Below are 22,880 nucleotides of genomic sequence, written 5' to 3' on the forward strand. Positions count from 1 at the left end.
AAGGCGGTGTTTATCGACGTAACGCGTAATGGCAGCTCTGGCGTACATTATCGGGGAAATGGCAGCTGGTCGCGTGATCGCGTTTCGATTCCGTATCTTTGGCTAAGCGTGCTCGATTCCGCGGGAGTCATCCGTCGATACTAATCGTCTCCCTGTCGACGTTCGCTCGGACACGGAACATCGGTCACTTCGCGAGGAACTACCTAATACGCTCGCGTGTTCGTCTAACTGTGCGCGCTTCGATGCTACCACCATCGGTGGCGAAAGTTTCGAAGGACGCGTTAGTTTGATCTTCCCGTTCGTTCGTCCATAATACACGCGTTTGCTACTTTTTCCTCTCTTTTGGTGAAAAAATACGGGCAAGGATAAGGAAAGTTGATTTCATTTGTCCTCTGGCTTTTACGATCAAGGCTGGTGGTTCCAACCGTTACCAATTCTCAATTTCTCGAATGCCTCACTTACCGAGATCAAGCGAATTGATCTCATTCGTCTTCGTTTCGATTACAAAATTTTTTCGATTACAAAATAATTTGTACGCTACGTTCGTTAAATTCTCGAATGGAAATGGCGTGAAAAATGGCATCGAGAAATATGCGAAACTTGCTGATGTAAGCAGGAAAAGAGGACTCACTTGGAAGCTAGCAATCTTCCCGCGGATAAAACGATCCTAGCATCGACTCCGACGACGAACTCGGCTATCGTGCCGCATTAAGCTCCGAAACTCGCGATGCCTCGTTCGCCTTCACGATAAATCATCTCGAGAGAACGATCACGTAGCCGGTCCTAGGCGCCGGGACGCGACGCGGCGAAACAGGCGCCGCGACGGGTGGCCGGTGTTCGCGACGGATCCGCGAGATTCACCCAGTTCGGTGCAAGTGTTGCAACGCGTAAAAAGCGCTTAGTTCCCGCAAGTAGCAGATGGCAGCACCGTACTGCGCCGCGTGGAATTAAAAACCGCCGCGGTGGCGGCGGCGGCGGAGGAACGGCCGCGAGGGCGGCGAGGAGGAGAGATGAATGAAGCGGGAATCTCCGGTCAAGAACGAGCGAAGAAAGACGGAGATACGACAAAGAAGACGGGAGAGCGAGAGAGAGGGAAGGATCTAATAAAAAGACGGAACGGCAATGAGAGAGAAGAGGCAAGCGTACGTTGTTGAGAGCCGAGTGAGACACCGCGGAGGAATCGTGGAAGGGGTAGTAAGTCTGTGGCGAGGTGAAAAAAGAAGACGACGAAACCTAGGAGAGGTTTCCGTCGAGCGAGAAGGACGGTGCTCGTGAATGCACGCGTGAAGCGCGATGGTGTGCGTTCAATCTCTCCTCCACGGTATGGTAGGTAGGAGGGCTCCGATGGTAGTCCAGTCCGCGCCTCCTTGGAGGGAGATGACTCGGCTGCCTTAATGATTCCGGGGGAAAATAATGAAACATGAGCAGGTATCAGAAAGGGGCGTTACTTAGCCGCGGAGAGGTTGGATGGGGTACGATCGCCCTATTCCCATGCGTCGTTGATATAGGGATCAGGATACGACGTCTCGCCAGCTCGAGGGAAGGTAGGAGGCACTAATGAGGCAACGGTGAGCGGTTTCGAACGGCGTTCGCCGTTGGCGCGACGAGGACGATCGTACGTGACGGTCGCTCGCGGGAAGGAGAAGGGAGAACGAAAGGAGGCTGTGGCTCTGGACCAGCGATCATCAGCGTGGATTGGCCCGTGGGCCTCACCGGTGGTGCGAGCTGGTTGGACGAACGGACCCCTCGGCTGCACCAGGTGAGAAAAACTCACCTGGAGGAACCATGCCTCCGCGGATGGGAGTGGTGGATCGCGGTGACCGTCCGCGGGGTTCGAACCGTGACCGGGTACCGGCGACTCGCTCTTAGAGCGTGCACCAACGCGTTCACCGCGACCATGCTGCTGCTGCGGCCACGCTGCCATCCGGAGCTACCATCTTTCTCGCACCGTAACTCCCGCGACCTCTGCGCTGCCGGTGTTCGACGTTACCCGCGATTTATCGGAGCCTCCCGTGAGAACCGTAAAGGTATCTTTCGATGGCTGGTTACCGCTGTCGATGGAAGACGCGGATGACCGTCCTCGAGCAGGTCGTGGAAAGTCCCGCGGACTCGATCGACGCTGCGACGAGAATTCCTCCTTCTTTCCGAATGATCGGATACGTGGGAACGGAGATTCGAGTGAATACTTTGAATCGTTGACATATTTCATCGAAATGATTTGTTATACCAATCGATACTGTAAAGTATCCGGTTGGATGATTGTATGTAGCTGAAGGAGTTGACTTGAGAGATGTATCCACGTACATAGACTTCTCCTATATTTTTGCGTACTAGGCACGGTTCATACCTTTTATATCTACGCTTAACTCGTTCATAAATCGTTAAACACCCGCAGTGCAGTTGACACGGAGGCCTCCTAACGTAAGAACGATTATCAGCGGGTAATTTGTTTCCTAACGAAGCTACTAGCAACGCTTGCGAAATGTCGCGATAAGTATTACGAAAGCTCGCGTCTGAAACGCTCGTTCGTGATCGCTAGAAAATATCTGTACGCGGGATATGAATTCTGGACAATGAATTAACGTTGGGGTTGAAGGAAACGGTGGCGGAGGAAGCGGCACGGTTTTTCACGTCGAGCAAGAACACGGTTCTTATCGGCGAGTCGAGTTTACAGCAGGAAGCGATTGTTACTATGTTATCGGGCGGATGCAAACTCGCGCAATTACCTTTAATTGCCGTTTAATAGCGAGCGAAGCGGGCACGCCGGCGCACCTGTCTCTCATCGCCGGTATCCTGACGCGTTCGACACGCCGCGCGATGTAGTTATTTAATTGCTTTCGATTATTTGAAAAGATCATCGAGATAACGAGAGAGGGGCACACGGTTTATAGAGAACAACGTAGATCGCGTTTCCGCCGTGCATTTATTACGCGGGGAACTGTTCACCTTCAAAAATGCCGCCATTTAACCTTGTTCCTCTTCTCTTCTTCGACGTTTACTTTCACCACGCTCGTACATAAAATCCTGTCCACGGAAATTGATCTGAAACTAGAGTAGCCGTTATCACAAAAGCATACCTTGTTAATTGGAAATAGATTACCGTGCTACTAATCGTATAAAAATGTTTGAATTATTTGCGCGGATTACTATATCGTGACATGAGATACATAGTTTGAGTTTCAATAAACGTTCAGTTATTATCAGTTATTCATTTAAACACTTTACAGCCTATTCAGCAATCTTAAAATAATCAAAAGCCTAACTTCTAAATGAGAAAACCCAATAATAAATTGCCTTGGTCACGATAAAATTACATATAAATTTAAATATTACTTTTAAATTTAAATTTAATATCGTAACATGTTATACAGTTTATAATCTAATATAAATTTAAAGTAGATTAAAAATTACTTAAATCTAACATGTAGTCCTTAGCTTGATATCATTTTGGAGAGTGCGATCTCTCAAAAACGTTACCAAGGGCCCAGGTTCACCAACGGGGAGGTGACTACGCAGGGATCCATCCCTACAACCTTACACACTCATCCAAGCTTCGTTACATCTGTGTGTTTTCGGTACAGAAGGTACCGTGGACTGACTCTGCTTGTGAATGTAAAGCCGAAATCCATAATACATTCTCCAAAATCTAACATGGATTTTAAAAATCGCAGTATGGATTTTACGAAAGGGATAACGAGGAATGCCATTGTCTTACTCAAAGTTAAATTTTTAAACTGGACTCTACTTACACTTTAAACAAAGTAGTGTTTCGAAAAAGGTTCTCACGGTACAAAATTCTAAATTCTATCGTCCTATTGTAAAAAGAAGTTGATACTAAAAAAGTTAAAATAAAATTGAGTAATCAAACTAAATTGAAACAAAAATAGATAAAATTTGCGACGCGACCGAAACGAACAAGTACCAATAAACCTGTGTTACAATCTCGCGAGAGCATTCGAACCCGATGGTTCAGCACTAGCCACCTGGCTAGCCGTATCCGACGCGAATCGCGAACAAGTATCCCATGTTTTACGTTGAAACTGTCGAAACCACGCTCTTCCCGATGGTGAGTGCGGGTACTATCGAGATCTCAGCGAGACTTAACATCAGGACTCATTGCTCGAAGGCGAATCGCATAGACCATCTCAATCCGTCTTACAGCAGGCCCAAAGGTCCCAGTTCATCGGGGTAGGAGCTACATGGCTCGACAACACCACGAGTGCGTCCACTGTGCTAGACCTATACCCTGACCGAGAACCCAACGGGCGTACCAATCGACCAGGATTGCGAAATCTCGATGGGTACCGAAAACCACATCAGTTCGATCAAATCACGACGTGAAGTGAACTTAAGACGCACAGGGTAGAATGCTCGAGCGCCTATATAATGCAATGGTTTACCAGTACGACTAAATGCCAGAACAATTGTGATCCATTTTGATGAACGAGCGGTAACGGATTATAAGAGTAGCTATTTTCCACTTTTGATAAGAAAATGTATTCATTTACGATGTTATTATAAAGGAATAGGGAAACTACATACAGGTAAAACCAATAAAAGAATCTATAACTAAAATCCCTCGACGATCCAACGGTGAGAACCTAAACTTAACTTAACTTAAATTATGACTTAATTAATAATACAATTTACAATCCAATTAATAGTTCCAAAGTCCAGAAAAAGACTTGGAAAATTTCTATTAAATTGTAAACGACTTAAATCTACGGGCGTAGTTCTTAATTTAATATCGTTACTAAAGGCCCAGGTCCATCCCGTGGAGGTGACTACGCAAGGATCCACACGTTATTATTAATCGTTTAAATATTTTAATATTGAAAAACTTTAATAATAAATCTGATGTAAAACAATATATATCTCGTCCTTTAATTACTATACATATACTTCAGTAATAATCACGTACTTTGAATAACTCCTGAAACTAATGAAACTAAGTATTTAATCACGAACAAATTATACTAAGACACATATGGGTTAGCATCCAATCGAGGATGCTAACTGTTTACCTTCCGCTATATATATACTTCACTCAGTAATAATTACATGCTTTGAATAACTCCTAAAACTAATAAAACTAACTATTTAATCACGAACAAATTATATTAAAGCATACATGGGTTAGCATCCAACAGAGGATGCTTTGAATAACTCCTGAAACTAATAAAACTAGCTATTTAATCACGAACAAATTATATTAAAGCATACATGGGTTAGCATCCAACAGAGGATGCCAACTGCTTGCCTTCCGTTGTATTCATATCTTAGAACTGCTACCCCTATACCATAGAATTAAAGTTTCCATTCGTTTCAACAACAGTGGACAAATGTCATCATCTGTCAGCATCTACTTCGTAAGCCTCCACCACTGGGCCAGCGTCCCCTCCATAAGCCTTTATCATTGAGTCAACATCCATTCCTTGACCCTCCATCAGTGGGCCAGTAGTTACCTCAAACGCCTCTACCACTTGGCCAGCATCCACTGCATGATCCTTCACCATCAGAACGCATCCCCCCCCCCCCATGTCTGCTCGGCCCACTATCAGCGCGGCGACTGAGGTCGCACTTGAATGCGTCAGCCTAATGTATATATCATCCGTGGCCTTCTTAAGGTCACGGTTGGTTGCATCTACTATTACGCTCGCTTCGATGCTGTAGCAGCCTATATATCATTAATTTCCACATTTTTATAGTAAATTTATTCTTCTCGTAATGTATTGCAATGATACAAACAATTATTTAGAAATTATACGCGAATTAAAGTTGTATTTATACTCTTGGGAGCTAATGATGTATAAGATATTTGTCTGGTAAGATAATTTTCCATTAATCATTGGATTTTTTGATCGACACGTTACAATGTTAGAATTAAGTTGTCATTAAGAATAAATTGATAGGAAATATATCTACCTCGTTTAACATAAAAAAATTGAAATATGTGTACAAGTGTGTAACAATTTTTTTTTTTAACGATACTATTGTATTTTATGTTTTATTTTACTTATTCTCTACTTAACAGGCAGCATTGCGAGCGACATTAAAATGATATAAAATATGGAGCCTTTGATCAAACGAGAATAATATTACCGATTTATCAATCTTCCTCTCACTTGTTTCATTTGTTAATTAATAATTCTATACGCGCTTTACAATACCTACATAATACTTGAATCTTTCAGCTAATTTACCTCTGGCATAGTTCCCCAATTACCATAGAACCATATTGTTATACTTGGTTTGATTTTGAGTCGAGCAACGTTAATTTGATATTAAATTTACGTATTAATACAACAGGTGGATGCAACATTGTCGAAATGAGATCCTTTTTCTTTCGTTAACATGATGCACTGTGACTCATAAATTTCAATGTATATACGTGGAATACCACGTAAATATGTTCATGATATTAATTAAGTAGCCAATCGCCAGGCAATACTTTACGTTCGAGTGACGTTATTGAAGATAAGGGACGAGAAATTGGAAAGCGCGCGATTCGGGAGGAGAGATTATCCCTCCGAAACGGAGGGGAAGGCAAAGAGGGCCCCTGTCAATGTCCACTTAATTTGCAAACTGAAATATCCACGCTAATTCCTTGTACACGTTGACACACTCGTTTCTAGATAAAAGTCTGCCTTTAATAATTAGCATACGCATAATGAAGGTTTGAAGCGGTGTTATCGCTTCCTTCGAGCACTCGGTTATTCTAGTCGAGTAACGTGTCACAATCTCAGCCGTCTCCCCTTTTACTTTGCTTTCGCATTATATAATACATAAAATACTCCCCCGTAAACGTATTCCAACAATTCTCATTTATTTTATAAACAGTCATCTTGGCGCTATCAAACCAGTTTAGCTTAATTACGATACATTCCACAAAATTAAAGAGTTCCAGCAAAAACTGTGCATCATCGTATCTATTTCCCTAATTTAATCGCTTGCATAATGATTAATTACTTCCAAATGTATCAAATTTCTCATCATTTAATACTAAAGCAGAAGATTAAACAAAATGGTGAACACAATACTGAAATATAATTACTTAAAACTCTTCCACCAGTGTTAGCATCGTTTCCATCATCGAGACAAATATACATCCTTTAACTTAAACGTAATAAACCATCGGCTAGTTGAGGCTACCAGCGTTCGTTCGCTAACAGAGACGAGCACCCTCGCGATGTCCCTAAAACAGTCAGTCCTTCAATGCCACCGTATTTTCCTTAACAAACCACGGAGCAGAATAATTATCGTCTACACGGACGATATCCCGCGAACGTCCCCAGCCAATAAAGCAACGCGTTATCGTTGCCACCTATAAACGCCGATGTACGCATGTACGCGTTGGCCTACGAGCGAATATAAAAACAGAGCGGTATCACGGGGAGCGCCGTGTCCCGCTGAAAATAATATCGCGTATATGACCGTCGTTATCGGGCCCGGGACGTTACATTGTTGAAACAAAGTGGTGTCATTAACGACGTAACGGTGCGTACCACTCGAGGCGAGCGGATTTGATTCAGTTAACGCCGCGGGAAAAAAAAAGAACGAGGGAAACGATGGAAAGGGAGGAGAAGGAGGGAAGGAACAAAGAAGGAAAGCGAAAACGAGTTGCGCGCGGCTAATATATCTCCAGATAAGGGGTGCAACGTGCTCGAAACGCGATTATCGAGATTCGACTGGCCGTCGATTAGCCCAGCCAGCCTGTGTCGCCCCTCCCCGCCTACCCTCGTCTTCCACGCTCTGTCGATTTCGATCGCGATAAATATGTACGCCATTAACTCGGACAGATACTGAATTTCGAGCTGGTTTCGCCGGATGTCGAGGATCCGCATCGATTATACGTCGAGGACGAGCGATCTAACCCCCTCGTTCCACTCTGCTCGCCGAGCCTTCTCTCTTCTTCCTCCTCCTCCTCCTCCTCCTCCTCTCGCAGAAGGGTTCCGTCGTACGCTCCGCGGTGTGCAGTCTCGTCGTCATCGCCGCCACATCTGACGAGGTATACCCGTGCATCGATCATGCTCCTTATCAGGGTGGAGTCAGCAGGAAATTTTCAGAAAGCCTCGCAGGACTGGAGATAATTGAACGTTCGACGATAAGAGAACGACGTTCCACGGTTGTCGGCCGATAATCCAGGAACGAGTCCGGCGAAACTACCCCTGGCTCGATTCTCGAGGATCCGCGCGGTAATATTAGGCGAGATAGACTTTCGCCGTATCCTGGCCGCGGTTACCAGCTTGTCATTCGCCGTCTAAATCACGATCCATCAGCTGGATGGATCGAACAAATTCGGAAGAAACTCCAGGCTGTCCCTGATAAATGATGAATCGTCGAGGCGGCCTGCCCACGCGGTTGGTGAATCCGTGACGAACACGCGCGACACTTGCGCATCGTCGTCGTTGTGAATTTACTGCTTCGATGAAACAGGAACGCCGTGGTGTAATACATTTCGAGAAGTCGGTACGAGTTGCGGGGAATTGATTCGCCCCTTTCCGACGACTAGTGAACGAATCGTTTGCTATTGAATCACCGCTCTGCTAAATACCCATGAATGAAGTCACAAACTTGAAAGAATGTAAAACACTCTGACAATAAAATACACACGATAAAAGATTCGTGTTTATAAATATAACCTCCACTATACAAAAAAAAAAACATTATAAAAAAGAAGGGAATATCAAGAATGGATGCGAACAACAAATCGATCCGTTGAAGCGTCCGGAAGACGAACGGGCTGGAAAACTGGCGAATATTGCAAGAATATTTCACCAGCCAATAGTAATCGAAGTCCTAAATCAAAGGGAAGTTTATTTGAAGATTCTCTCGAACAGCCATCATCATCCGTCGACCCTTTGTTCCATCCCTTCGATCCGTCTCACCGGTTTAACGACGGAAGGGTAAAAAGGGGCTCCGGGATGGATTTACGAATCGGTCGATCGACTTTCTGGCAGATGATCGGCCGTGAGCGGCTCCTTCAGATCGTCCGCGGGGGTTGTCCGGTTCGGAATAAAGGAGCGGTGGCGGGAGTGAGGGGGGACCGACGAAGGGTCCCGGCTGAGGAGAGGGTTGGGAATCTCACGCTTCGTTTAATTAATGAGCGCCGGCACCGTTCCTCTCCTGTCCCTTTATAGGGTGGCCACGCCGCTGGTCTAGCCGTGGACCACCTCTTCCTCTCTCTCTCTTTCTCTCGTTTCGATTCTTCTCACGATTACACGCGCGTCCTGCCCGCGTATACCAACGATCCACGAAGTTTATGGACCACTCAGCGCACACCGGCGATATATATGGGGTTGGAGAGCGCAACACGGACGAATCAGCAGGGTTTTTTCTACCGCGAACAATCTTTCATGTTGCCGCTCGATGAGATACGAGCCTACCTTTCCCGGTGAACGGACATCGCGATGTCCGAACCGTAGCGAACGTCTGATCTACGCGTGATCGAGGATACATCGAAGCGTTTCTGGCCACTAGCTCGCCCAAATTTACCCGACCCCCCACCCCCTTCCCTTTCGTGGAATACGTCGCTTCGCGCAAATCACGCCCGGCCGATGATTCATTCCCCTTTTCGGCCCGTTTCGGGTCCCCTAAAATTTCTGCTCACGCGGAAACGCCGCGCGATCGCCGCGATAACGCGTTAGACGTTCGACAATTCGCGACTGTGCGGACGGGCTGGCGTCGAAACCCTGACGGCAGACCTGTGACACGGCCGTGTTTGCTCGGACCAGATTTCAGATTTATCAGCGGAAGGTTGACAAAGGGACGGGCCGGCCGAAAATCCTTTGAAGATATCGCGTATCGGCCCGATTCGTTGTTTGATCTCGCGTCGAAACATGGTCGTGCACTTCGTCCGTCATTGATAACGCAACGGTGATCGTCGATGGCCCCCTGACGATCGTGAGACACGCCAGTCATCCTCGCCCGACCCTTATCACGCGCGACGTATTTGTACTTACTTGTGCCGTTCCGAGTGTCGCTGAAACGGGATCGGCGAATAACCGACGAAAATTAGCCTCCGCCACCTCGATTCCTGGTACTAACGGTTGCGAAACGAACGCAAATTGGCTTTGGAAACGGTACAAGTCATCGAGTTAATCGAATCGCTGATAGATATCGCTCGAGTGTCTTGCATAATCGACGTGGATGCACTTTGGTAATGGCGGGGAAATCCCTCGAACGAAACGATCCTTCACGCGTCCCGTTTCTCCGTTCGCAAACTCTCGAGCGACTATTTTCAAGAGCCAGATATGTATCGATTGCAAAATCGAAAGCAGAAGCAAAGGTAGCGATGGAAAACTTATTCGTTCGATTAATCATTTGGCTAAATCTGAAACCAGCTCCATCGCGCCAGCGAATACGGTGTATCCAATATCGATAGCTCGCGAGTAGAAAATCGAATTCGTTATCATCGGCCATTAATATCGCATCGTGGTGATCACAGCCGCATTGTATTATAGTAACCGCTGTCTCGTTAATAACTCGAGCATTCGGTGTCTACGATCTAAGAGCGGCTGGTTTTCACCGACAATAAGTAAGTCAGGAATGACTGGCAATATCTCGCGGCGTGCAAGATCGCGCAATCCGTTTCGAATCCCGGTAGAATTCGCGCGGCAGATTTCATGGTGAGGTGGCCGCGGACAATGGCGGCGCGGAAACACCGTCGCAGATTACCTCGTGTCAACCGCGGCGCAACAACGGGCTGCTTACGTACAACGGGCGGCGGTATTAATTATCCCGGGGCCTCCTTATAACGTAATTTATGGGAGCACGAGGGTGCGACCGAGGGGGAGCCCGTTATCAATCCGGCAAGATTAATCACTCAAGTTTATGCCGTGCCTCCATAAGTAGTGTACACTTCGCTTTGCTTTTCAAGGCTTTTCGTGCCCTCGTCGCCTTTAGCCCTTACCGTCTTTGATTTATGAGCGAACGCGCGTAAGGTCGCGGCGCATGATACGTTGACGGACAAGCAATTTTCAGCGAATTTCAGTCGAACGTCAACTACCAACGAACTTTCCTCGCGTTCGTCCAAACTTGTAATTGAATACTCCAAAAACGAATCTAATTATATGTGTATATATATATATCTGTAAAAGGGAAAGCACGAACAAGGATACGAGTAATTTTTTTCAAACGCTTGTTCCAACGTTTTCCTAGTTATCGATCACTGTTGAACGAGCAGTAAACTATATCGTATAGGACGAATCATTACAAAATTAGAAACAACTCTATACACAATCGACTCCTAAGGAGGAGAAAGCATGAACGCGCTCAGCGGTGAACCAGAAATTGAATAATCACTGGCCACCGCTGGCCATAAATCAAAATCACGTGCACGAAGCCTGCCGCTACGTTCCGCGAATCGCAAGGATCGCGAGGCTCGGTCTTGAAACGGTCGCGACCAGGCGTGTTCCAGCGTTCGCTCGGAAACGAAATCGTTCGGTCGAGGGAAAGGCGCAAAATCGAATTCAAAAGTGCAACGGGCGCGCACTCTACCGAGTGCAGGCTGAACCCGTCCGTGATTCTTTCCTCGTTGCACCTAGCGTTAGAAACGTCTCACTCGCGGAGCCTGTCGAAGCGCGGGTACTCAACACGGTGACAATCGTTGCTGCACACATTGTCGAAAGTATGTACGGCGCCACCCCTTTCGTCCCTCCGCGAGGGCGCGAGAGGGAAACGAATAGGTAAGAGGGGTGGCCGGCGTGGAAAGTGGAAAGGGAAAAGCCCCCACCAAAAGGACCCAAGCGATCAACCACCCACCCCCACTTTTCACACCGGCGACGATGCCGCGGTACCAACGAGGAGGGTCTATAAACGTCCTTCGTCGAGTCGTGCTGCCACCTGTGCAGCAGCTTTCGTCGACCTTGCCCGTGACTGGTCGCCAACCACTTCGGACTGGTCGTACGACTTGGAGCTTCACGAGCGACGATATTGCGCAGAAAACTCCTTCGATTCTGTGCACGGAGATCACCGCGATCGATTCGATGGCATCGTCTTTGTGGATCAGCGACGGTGAGACGTGAGACGACACCGATCCGAGCGGAGACGTTCGCGGATCGTTAGAAATGACGCGGTTATTGTACGAGGGATCGCGAGGGGAACCAGAGCGGCTTTAGATCGGCAGGGGTCGCGCGTTCGAACGTAGATTCCAGCGAGTGACATTGCCGGGAGTGCGTGAGGACATGGCCAGTGTTATCGATAGGATCGCGAAGCAACGCGAGCAAATCGAATTACGTGTAGCACGCGCGCCACGGAATCAGATAGGCTTTGAAGCTAGTTGAAGCGAATTGTTGCCCGCGGATATATTCGCTAGATGAATGTTTTAATGCCTGTCCGCGGCGTATATCTCTTACGCGGTGGAAATAAATTACGGGTTCAACGGTCTGTGAGCCGGGAAGATTTAAACCGCGCGTCGGATGAACTTTCACTCGACGTTACGTGCCGGTTTTCCCGTATCGCGCACGATCTGTAATTAGAGGGCTACAGTCGTGACAGTTTTTACGTGTTCCCGAAGTGGTAGACGTGGATGTATACGCGGTGGAGACGCACGCTTGCATACGGTGGCCATTGTACGGGCTGAACGTACCGGCCTCACGTGAGAAGTTTTATTACGCCTTGTAACGCGTTATTCTACGCGATCTTAACCTATGTTCTCGTATTCTAGGGAAATCCGGTGATAAAGAACACGATAACCGAGGATAAATGTATTGTTACAATCGTACAATCCACCTTAACACAATCAGATGATCATTTCGTGGTTTCTATACTTAGTTGCGCTTATCATCTAATAAAACGGTTGAAAGGTTTTACGACTGAATTAAATGTATACTGAATTTAATAAATAGCAATTAAATGTGCGCGTACGTCGCACAACGATGGCGTGCGTCGTATCGTAAAATAAAGTTCTTATACATTCTCTCGTACGTAATCGTTCCCTTTGTAATTTGAATCTTCTTTCACAGCTTCGGAAAGCAAGCTTAACGCAGGTTAAAATACCCATCGAACGTTACCACAACTATGTAGTAATATCGTGAACAGGTCTGCGCGTAAGCGTGAAAACGTATCGTCTTTCCTTTAATTTGAATTCAAATTCGCGGCGATGTGCGAATCATTAGTCGAAGCGTCACAATGCGTAGAGCCGTTGCATTTAACATGAATTGCATGTACGTACTGTGCTAGACTATAGGCTATAGAGTAGGGCGCATTAACATGTTAATGCCTTGTCTCGCGCTACAGTTAACTGTCTCATCTCACTATGGTTAAACGTGTTGGTTGATCCACGGCATTAGTAATTCAAAGCGTGGAGGCACCTATAGCGTAGCACAGTCATAATAAAACACCCCCGGAATACCGCCGTTTGTATTACATCGACTCGCTACAAATTGCTCCGATTACGATTGGGTATCGTTTCGTAATCGATACGAGGTGACACGAGCGCATAGGCGACGATTTTCTCCAAAGATGCGTGCATCATTTTCGATGTAATTCGATGCGATGCGAGCAATGTTCGTTGGTGCGATCGCGACGCAGAGAAAACACATGTTTAGCCCACCATTTTACGCGTACATACGTGTTGCAGCGTAACGCGTTTGCGAGATCACGTTCGTAACAAATTGAACTTACTTAATTTCTAAGGCACGTGATATGAAATACAGCTTGAAAGAAAAGCTAGATTTAAAAACAAATATCCCGAGAAATTACGTCTGCAATTGCGTCTGCTCGTTGAACCTCGCGTGTTCGCGTTTCTCAAACACTTCGCGGCGCGTGTTACGGTGGGCTAAAAATGCCCCTTGAACCGAGAATTCCGTGACACAGTTCTGTTCACTACATCGGTAGCTCGATTTATCGGTAAACCGGTGGATAGAGAGTAGTAGATGGCGGCTATTGGAGCACGATACAAAGCCACTGTTACTCCTCCGTTGGCTTCTTAATTTCCGATTCCGAAGACGCACGGCCGATACTGGTGGCAACACACGCACGGCGACGGGAAATCCAAAATCGATGTGCGACTACATCGGTCAGCAGCTTAGCCTGGGCGTAGTCGTGGCGGAACGTCGACGTTCTGTGCCGTCGACAAATTCGGTGTCGCATTCTCGGAAAGTCACTGATGTAGGGATAGAAGGTGATCGGGGTAGGGGTAGGAGGTTTTAAGGTGGAGTCGAACAGCGGTAGAGAGGACAAGAGGGACAGAGACGGGATGGTAGACGCGATGCAATGAAAAGATGAAACAGAGAGAGAGAGAGAAAGAGAGAGCCGCTGGAGCAGGAACAGTATACCAACACACACTGCAATGACACTCGCGTATATTGACTCGTACACTTGCGCACGAGCTTGCAAAGCATATATACGCATAGCAGCGAGCGGCCTCTTGAAGTCACCGGTAGAAGAGTATATACGAAGGAGTAACCGAGGAGAGAGAGAGAGAGAGAGAGAGAGAGAGAGAGAGAGAGAGAATGGAAGAGGTAGGGTGGGGAGCGGAGAGAGAGTTGCGCACGGCTATGTGTAGACCGCGGTGTTAACAAACGGTACACTAATGTTTCACATCTCGGTGTGGCTCACCGTATGTTTCCATCTTGCTCCGTTCCTCTGTGGACGTCGCCGTGGCGAGCAAGAGCGCGAAGTAGTAGCTCAACGTGCCGCGCACACTGCGGGGTGACGAGAAAGGCAGCGGCACACGGTTCGGTGGTAGTACGAGTAATTTCGTGCACTATGGAGGGGGACCAGAGAAAGGTGGCGGAGGCGGGGCAAGGTTAGTCCGCGCCCACGGAGGGGAAAAAAGCCGAGCTCCGCACCTACCACGGTCTATCAGAGGGGGGACGAAAGAACTGTGGAAGGGGGCGATTTATCCAGTTCCCTTTCTCGCTCGCGCGCGGCCACTTCTGTCTTACCGGAGCTGGCACCACCACCACCACCACCACCACCACCACGACAGAGATACGCGATTAAAAGCGAGGGGTAAGCGCGAGCGTGTGAGTTTCACCGCGAAACGGCAAAAATATCTTCGCTGGCAGGTACTCTCGTAGGTAGGCGTGTATATCGGCGATCTGCCGGCCGGCGAAAAATGTCAGTGCACCTTTTTACCCAACCCCGCGGAACCCTATCGTCCCCTTCGCGGGCGTCCCCACCCGTGCACACCGAATGTCCTCCCCCGCGAACCTCTGTGCTCGCGATCCGCCACCTCCAGCCGCCCCTACCCGCCCCTTTAATCGGCGGTCGCGCCAGGAGGGCGACAAGTAAGCGCGAGGAGGCGAGTTCCCTTGAAAGAACTGCGCAAAACACACTTTCGCGACGCCACGGCCGAAGTCGTCGTGTTGTCGTCATCGTATCCGTCGCTCGCCGTTGTCAACCTGTATATTGTTAGTGATCGCCGGCACGTTGCCGCCATCGGGTTACACGTAAACGGGTCGGCTAGGCTCTACGATTCGGCTAGCTATTGTAAGCCGGCCGAGCTTGTCGTTCGACGTGGATCAGTTTTTAAATTTCGATCGTGGCTACGCGAGCTGAATCCCCAAAAGGGTCTCGACTAGATTTTAACAGCGCCGTTTGTCATCGCGACTTTCGAAACACCGATGACAATCGCCAGTGAAACGCGCGATGGGACAACCACGCGTCATCCTCGCATTAAACTGCCGGTACGCGTTTATGCCGCGTAAACGTGCTCGTGTAATACGTTCGTCAACCGGTGATCGCGCGTTTCACTGTAGAAGTGTAGAAACGGAGAGAGAAGACGTCGCAGCCGTGGTAGATTGGAGTGAGAAAGAAGCCAACGCGGAATTCAAGTTGTAGAGGAAGAGCGAGTTGGAAGGTGGGAGGCGAACAGAGAGAGAGAAAGAGAGAGAGAGAGAGAGAGAGAGAGAGAGAGAGGGTGAGAGAGGGGAAGGGGGGGGGGAGAAAGGTTGTGTAGTCAAGTGTCGCGCTGTGTGTGGAGCAAGGAGGAGGTTCTCAGGAGGTGGGGGCCTGTGGTACATCGCGAGAAGGTACGAAGTATAGTTGACGACCGCCGCTGTAAAGGAGAAGAAAGGGAGAGAGAGCGAAAGGAACAGAGTGGGAATATCAAAGTGGTGGGGAAACGGCAGAGTGTGCGGTCGTGTCCAAGAAAGAGGTGGAGAAGCGAACACAGGAACGGAGAGAGGGCAGCGAACAAACTACCGGGAAGAAGTCAGCGGCAAGTAAAGCAGCGCCGCCGAGGCTAAACTTCGGGATCTATCGAACTAAAATTGTCGTGTAGTTTCTGCCTCCTCTTCTCGCCCCTCCTAAACGCAACCAACCACTCTCCCTTGACCCCACCAGAACCCAACACGGTGGCACCGGCGGCATCTCGGCCGGTTGCGCCCCCTTTGGCTCGAGCACCCATCCCCTCCACAAAACGAAAGCCGAACGAAGAGGGAAGAAAGCGGCGGCGCCGGTGGGGCGTCACGAGGGACGAGGAGCGGGCACGAACGAGGGAGAAGAAGAGATCGGAGCGTGTCGTGAAAGAGCGGGACGGCGAAACGGAAAGAGAGGAAAAGGATGGAAAGGGGGATAGAGAGGGTGAGAGAGACAGGGACAGGGGAAGAGAGAAAGAGAGAGAGAGAAGAGCGAGTAGTCGGAGCGAGAGGGGGTAGGTAGGGAGCGCGTTAGCTGGCCCCACGGGCGACTCACCATATTTTATTGTCGCGTTTGCCGACGCTAACCGCCGCGGCGTACGGCTCCGTGCCCGATCTACGAAGATGCCGATCTGAGCCGAGAGAAGAGAGAACTTACACAGAACACTCGGCCTACTGGTAGAGTGCGGTACGAATTCGCGTGGGTATACGAGGTGCCGGTAGTGGCATCATCAGCCACCAGCAGAGGTGGCACCAGCAACCCCCACCACATCGCGCGGCGTGCCGGCCTGGACCCTCCCACCCGTCTCGCCGTGAGCAAACCATCTCGCAAAAATCGTCCCCCTTTCCATGGAAGGAAAAGAACTACGGCGACGACTCTGCCACCACCACTGTCGAGCCGACCGTTTCTCGTCACTACCACCACCACCATCGGCACACTACCATCGTTATCGCCAGCGCCACCGTCACTGTACCGCCGCCTCCTCCTACACCGCGATCAGCCGTCATCTCGCGGAACGAGGATACCAGAACTTACGGATTTGGATCGCGTTCTTCGCTCCTTCGACCGAAACCGCTACTTACAGCCCGCCACGGCCGGAGTCATCGTCTCCTATGTACATTTCCGGTCGCCGACGACCATCCATCGAACCGGATGTCAGTGACCGTCTGAAAAAGTGCGCGTGTGGATCGTACCGATCGGATCGTACGCTAAACTTCGAACCGATCGAACTGTTTCTCCTGTAGCGTGCGCGAAACAAGTTTCCGTCAAGTTCAAACGAAGAGAGGGAAGGGTCGTCGCATGGACACGCGCCCTCCTCCTTCTACCCCCTCTAGACACGAGTGAGAACATACGCGCGTACATGTGGACGCACACGCACGCGGATCTCACGCAAAGGACGAGGACAGAAGTGCCGAGGCGTTCTACACGTGTGACTTCCGCCAGTTTGTAGTTACTTGTTTAGAGTTGTGCGCGCACGGTTACGGCTGGTACACCCCGTACAAACCCGTGTGTGTGTCTGCTGAAAGTCGTGATCGGCCAACGCTTTTCATTTCGAAACGAACGAAAAAAAGGAGGCGTACACCGGAGGGTGCGAACCGATCCGCGGTGTGGAAGGATTCTACGAGCGAACGAACGAACGAACGAACGAAGAAAAGGAGAAAAAAGGAAGGAGCACGGTGCGCGCGAACAAGTCGATCCTCGCCTTTCCTTTTTCACGAACGTGTCTCTCCGTCACCATCGTTCGAGTTCTCGACCTACCACTCTCTCCCTCTCTATCTCTCGTTTCGCCTCCTGTCCGTCCCTCTAGCGTTTCCTCTCGCTCGCTCCTCCCTCTATTCCGTCTCGTTTTCTCGTTTCATCTCTTTCTCCCTTTCTCTCTCGCCGCATCGCCCCGTCCTGCTCGCACTCGCACTTATGTACCTCCGCCTTCCCTATCCACTGAGCGGAGGACTGGATTCCGTCGAAAAGAAACGACGATTCGGAGGATAGTCGCGACCGATCATAGCTGGCGCGTCGATCGGATCAACGGCGTGAGTGTTGCCCACACGAAACGAATCGTCTACTGGCGCGTATTATAATACACCAGGTATTTTTTATACGTGTAGGGTGTTCTGTGCCGTTTTAATTAGTTCGCATTTACATCGCCACGCTTTTCGTCTCGCGCCACGCCGTATTTACATCGTACAGAGGACAGAGAGCGACCTTCCTCTCGTCCGAGGCTCTATCGTACGCAGTGACTTAGTGCGAACAGTTTCTCGTTCGTCCGATTACGGTTGTCATCGGTCTGTGTTTAGTCGTGAACGAGTTCCCGAACGCGCGACAGTGTCATCCGTACGACTGCGTTGCGGTCGAAGATCGGAAAACTGGTCCCTGCCTCTCTTTGTGCCTACATCTGTGACAGTGCGAGTGTCGACGACTGGGGAGACCGCCTTCAGGGTCGAGTACAGCTGGGTTACTAGACGGTGCGATAAAACGCGCGCGAGTTCGTACATACCCTACAGTGAAAAATTTCTACCCCGGCTCTCCCTTTTTGCCGCCCGCGCGTTTTCGTACGCGGGCACGGTCTACACCACACGACTCTCTTTTTGCTCGCCGGTGCTAGGTAACGTGCTTAACAAACAACCAACGGAAAGAAGGAAACAGTGATCCGGTATTTAGTTGGAAGTGACTCGGTGGTGAGATCGTAACAGATGCCACGGTCCGATAGGATGATCGCGTAGCGGCGCCCGACCATCACGGCCCTGAGTGGCCGACACATCATGTCACAGTTCTCTTTTCGAGGATCACCAAATCTACAGGTGAGTTCACGTTCGTTTAGTCGGCCGCTTTAGAGCGGCTCGAAATCTCGGCCGTTCGCGCCGGCTCGGTTTCGCGACGCGGCCACAATTACGCGATTACCACGGTGATGGATGCACCTCTCAAATTGATGTCCTCCGATGACATCGATCAGCGTGCCGTGACTGAAATCAATCGTTTGATTTGTGCCACTCCGTTAATCCGTTATCGGTACCGTTTAAAGAACGTCCTTTTAAGTTTAATCAGATTCTAATCCGTATTAAATTTATAACGAATCATGCGTTGGAAATACCTGAAAGAACGATGATAAAAATTCGCATATGCGTCACCTCGTACACTGCCCACGTATAGAGAATAATGCCACCATTTTATTTCATCGTTTCTAACGTCACCAGCACCGAATTGTTTTATCGTAAGAGTACCGAACGTGAAAAAATTTGTACGATAAACCAAACGGGACGTGGTTTCCATCGGATTTAGAAATGTTCCCGCCGTGAAAAGAGGAAATCTGGTGGAGCTCTAGATCTCTGTAGCACAACATTTATGCGTACAGATCTCGGCTCGCCGCAGATGTTTCCTTTCCGCGTAAAACTATAAACGCCGACGAGCATTTGAGTTAAGATGTAATTCCCAATTGAGCGTAAAATATATATGGGTCGTGGCGGCGGGTGAGAAGCGAAAGAAATATGCACGGCAGCGCGCAACGAGCGCGGAACGATCGGAAAAAGTACGAGGTCCGATATTGAGATAGCTATTCGTGACAGGCGGATATTTCAGTGTTGGGCGTTTAACGTCGAAAGGAACTCGGGGAACATGGTTCGAGAACTATGGGCCGTTGTCATTCACTCGGTAGATGTATGAATCCGGATATAATTTCGAGCGTTTGAAAGTCAAATGTATTCAACGGTCAAAACCCTCCACCTATTTGCGTCTATCTGTTCCTTCTCCGTGCGCGACTCCGCATATGCCAGGCTAGCCAGGGAATGAATCGTTCGCGTCGTTGACTATTCACCGCGAAAGCGGATATCGTCCCTGTCGTTGCGGATACGCTTTTACGAGCTGTCGAGGAAGCTGCTCTCTTCGTTTTCGCCCGAGTGTTACGAGCGTTGCTTGATTTCGTTGGAATAGGCTATTAACGGAATTGCACGCGATCCATTTGCAGTTTCCCCGCTCCACGGAGCTTCACCGATGGCCTTCACTCTTGCCCTGAGAATTTTTCAACGTTTATTATTCATCGCTTTATCACTGTCACACTCCAAAGTTTTTCCAATCGTCTCTGTACGTTAATTTAGAAATTCTCGATCTTATAAACTGAAATTGTCCACTGGAAATGAAATCAAATCGTGAATTTTGGTACGCGTCACCATCGTCGGTGTATGCTGGTTTGAAGGCGAAGGGTGATCACTGAAATCGTCACATACTAATCTATATGATTACTAAACGGTAATTAATATGCTCGAGAGAAGTAAATATTTAAATCCGTGTATAGTTGTAACTCTATTATAAAGTATTAGGTCTCGGAGGTGGCGTTGGTAAAATTTCATCCGTAACATGGCGCACGAATTTCGTACGTCACGAGTGCCATTCAACGTAGTCGATCAATTTTAATCTGGCCTATCTAAATTGACTAATTTCGTCAAGAACGATTGATAATCTTCCAAGAACTATCGCTCGGAGATCGTAATCGCCGTGACATCTTGGTTAACGCGGAATACGAAATGTCACGAGCGAAACGCGGAAGATTTAAGAGATGGCGCTGTCCATAAAATCAAACCCTGCGAAGCATGCGAAACGCTTGGTACGTGGCATACGCAACATATTACGCGTACAGGACTCGCGGACTTTTGTCGCGCTAACCGCTCGTTGGAATCGAAGTGAGTCGTCTGTGAAAATCGCAACGAGTCGGTAGCACAATTAGTCGCGGCCAGAGATTCGTCTCCGTTCCGTGTCCGCAACGGGTAATTTGTAGCGTGGGATCTTGTTCGTTGCGAGAATGGATAGCCGTTGGCAAGCCTGAGAGATTCGGTACCACGTGTCCTGACATGTTGCATATAGGTGTACGGCTGCATACCTATGCGCTGTGCATAGCGTGGAGCTGAGAACATGTGTTGCCACGCCTAAAGCAACGTTCCGAAATGATCGAAGAGCTTGCGCCCCGCTAGAATAATTATCTCGTCTTACCATCAACGAGCTTTTTGCCACCACATCCGAAACTGTTATCCAAACGGCGTTTCCAGCACCATTTTTCTGCTACTAGCACCCCCTTTAAATTCTTCATTCTCTTTCGTCTCGTAATTATACCTTTACGTGATTTTATGGGGCTGTTTAGTTTGAGTGGAACAGTTTCTTTTTATATATATATAAAGAGTGTTTAAATGTCGAACGGTTTTTTTTATTATTATTAAGAAGAATGTTCTCCAATGTTCGACTCGTAGAATTTCATAGCAGACCCTCTGTAAAGATTTTCCGTAAGGAATTTCTGAATTTTCAACTCTGTACTATATTCACCAACAAGTTAGTTAATTAAATGAGACGGACGTGTTTCGTTATCCTCGCGTAAATATCTGTTGTGCGGCATAATTGTAGAACTCTCCTGCGTGTGAATATACGACGTGTCAGAAGAGGCGGTTTCGCCTAGCCGGATGAAAAATGTGTTCGAGAGGCAATAATTTTTCGCGCGCCCAACAATTCGAGGTGGCAATCGATAATGCGTTCAGTAAACGCGGCACGAAAGATGGCGAAGGGGGAGGGGTGGGCGCAGTGGAATCGTTTGCGTATCGTATTGTTTAAGTGCCGATAAAAATTAATGGTCTACTATTATCTATGAGTATTACTCCACTTCTAACAGAGTTAAATAAACAAGCAACCACTTTGGTCACCGTTGTTATTTTATCGTTGACACACTTTTCTTTCAAATTCTCGTTCGCCCGTCAACTTTGCACGTAAATCATCGCGCCGCCTCACCGTATATCATTTATTATTATACCCGTACAACAAACGCCGGTATCGTAATCGGGATATTCAATTTCTGTGGGACAGAGAGAGAGGGAGAGAGAGAAAGAGAGGAAGAGGAGGCGTTTGAATCATCAAACGCCACTTTCTCGAAGAGCGTGCGCGACACTTCTTATCATAATTACATATATCATCGAGCCCGGCTAAAAACCGACGATAAGCCCGCTACTATTTCGTTCCATCGTTCGTGATGCCTATTTTCGACCTCGCGTTCCTCTTTTTCATTTATTCCTCATTATTTATTTATTTTTCTTTTTTTCTTATTTTTCGTTCGCGGTGCGTATCGATTCCAGCGGACAATGAGTCGTTAATTGCCGTTGAATTCTGTTATTACGACCGATACTAGTCGGCTGTTGGCATTTGCGCTGCGCGGATGATGTAACGAGTCGTTGCGCTCGGCGCAGGAACCGCCGGTCATAAATACGTACGACACGCAAACCGTGTAAACTTATCATTAATAACCGTAATGCGCGTTCAGGTGTGTTCGACATCGGCTCTCGCCGGACACCTTCGTAATTTTCAACCGCCGATCCTCCTCGAGGAAACCACGCGAAGTCGAGCAACTTTTTATTTCTTAATCGCGGCTTCGTTCGCCTCCCTTTATCTCACCTCGTTTCATCTCCCGCATCTATACAAGCGATAAATATCTATCGAGCAGAGATCACGATAAGGAATACGCGTTCTCGCACCGACAACACGTGTCGAGATGCGTTCGATCGAGCGACGAGCGTTCATTTTCGCCGCTCCCGAAAAATTCGGACGAACAGTTTCTTTTCACTCGGCTGTTGGGAAGAGGTCGCGACAAGGGATACGTTTCGCGTTCCTGCCTGGTTACCAGCGGAACGTGTTCACGCGGAGAAATCGGAATGTCCACGGTGTGGTGGCAGCGAGCTATAATTTTGGCCCGAAAAATTTCGGTGCGGTGGCACCCTCGAGAAATGAGGACCGCGACGACAGCCGTTGCATTATATTTAGAACGCCGC

General features: G+C 48.4%; 2 protein-coding genes across 2 annotated transcripts in view; one reads left to right on the top strand and one right to left on the bottom strand.

The window, feature by feature from the left end:
* The window catches only part of LOC143429091 (uncharacterized), a 324,872-nt gene that overhangs the window by 242,270 nt on the left and 59,722 nt on the right, over window positions 1–22,880 (bottom strand). The gene's annotated exons all lie outside the window — the stretch shown is intronic.
* Mirr (iroquois-class homeodomain protein mirror) overlaps window positions 18,725–22,880 on the top strand; it is a 38,975-nt gene continuing 34,819 nt past the window's right edge. The window contains exon 1 of the mRNA XM_076904485.1: window positions 18,725–18,887. Coding sequence (XP_076760600.1) covers window positions 18,849–18,887 — 39 coding nt within the window. The 5' untranslated portion in view covers window positions 18,725–18,848. The remainder of the gene's footprint in view (window positions 18,888–22,880) is intronic.

The sequence above is a fragment of the Xylocopa sonorina genome, chromosome 11 (assembly GCF_050948175.1).
Source record: "Xylocopa sonorina isolate GNS202 chromosome 11, iyXylSono1_principal, whole genome shotgun sequence".
NCBI lineage: Eukaryota > Metazoa > Arthropoda > Insecta > Hymenoptera > Apidae > Xylocopa > Xylocopa sonorina.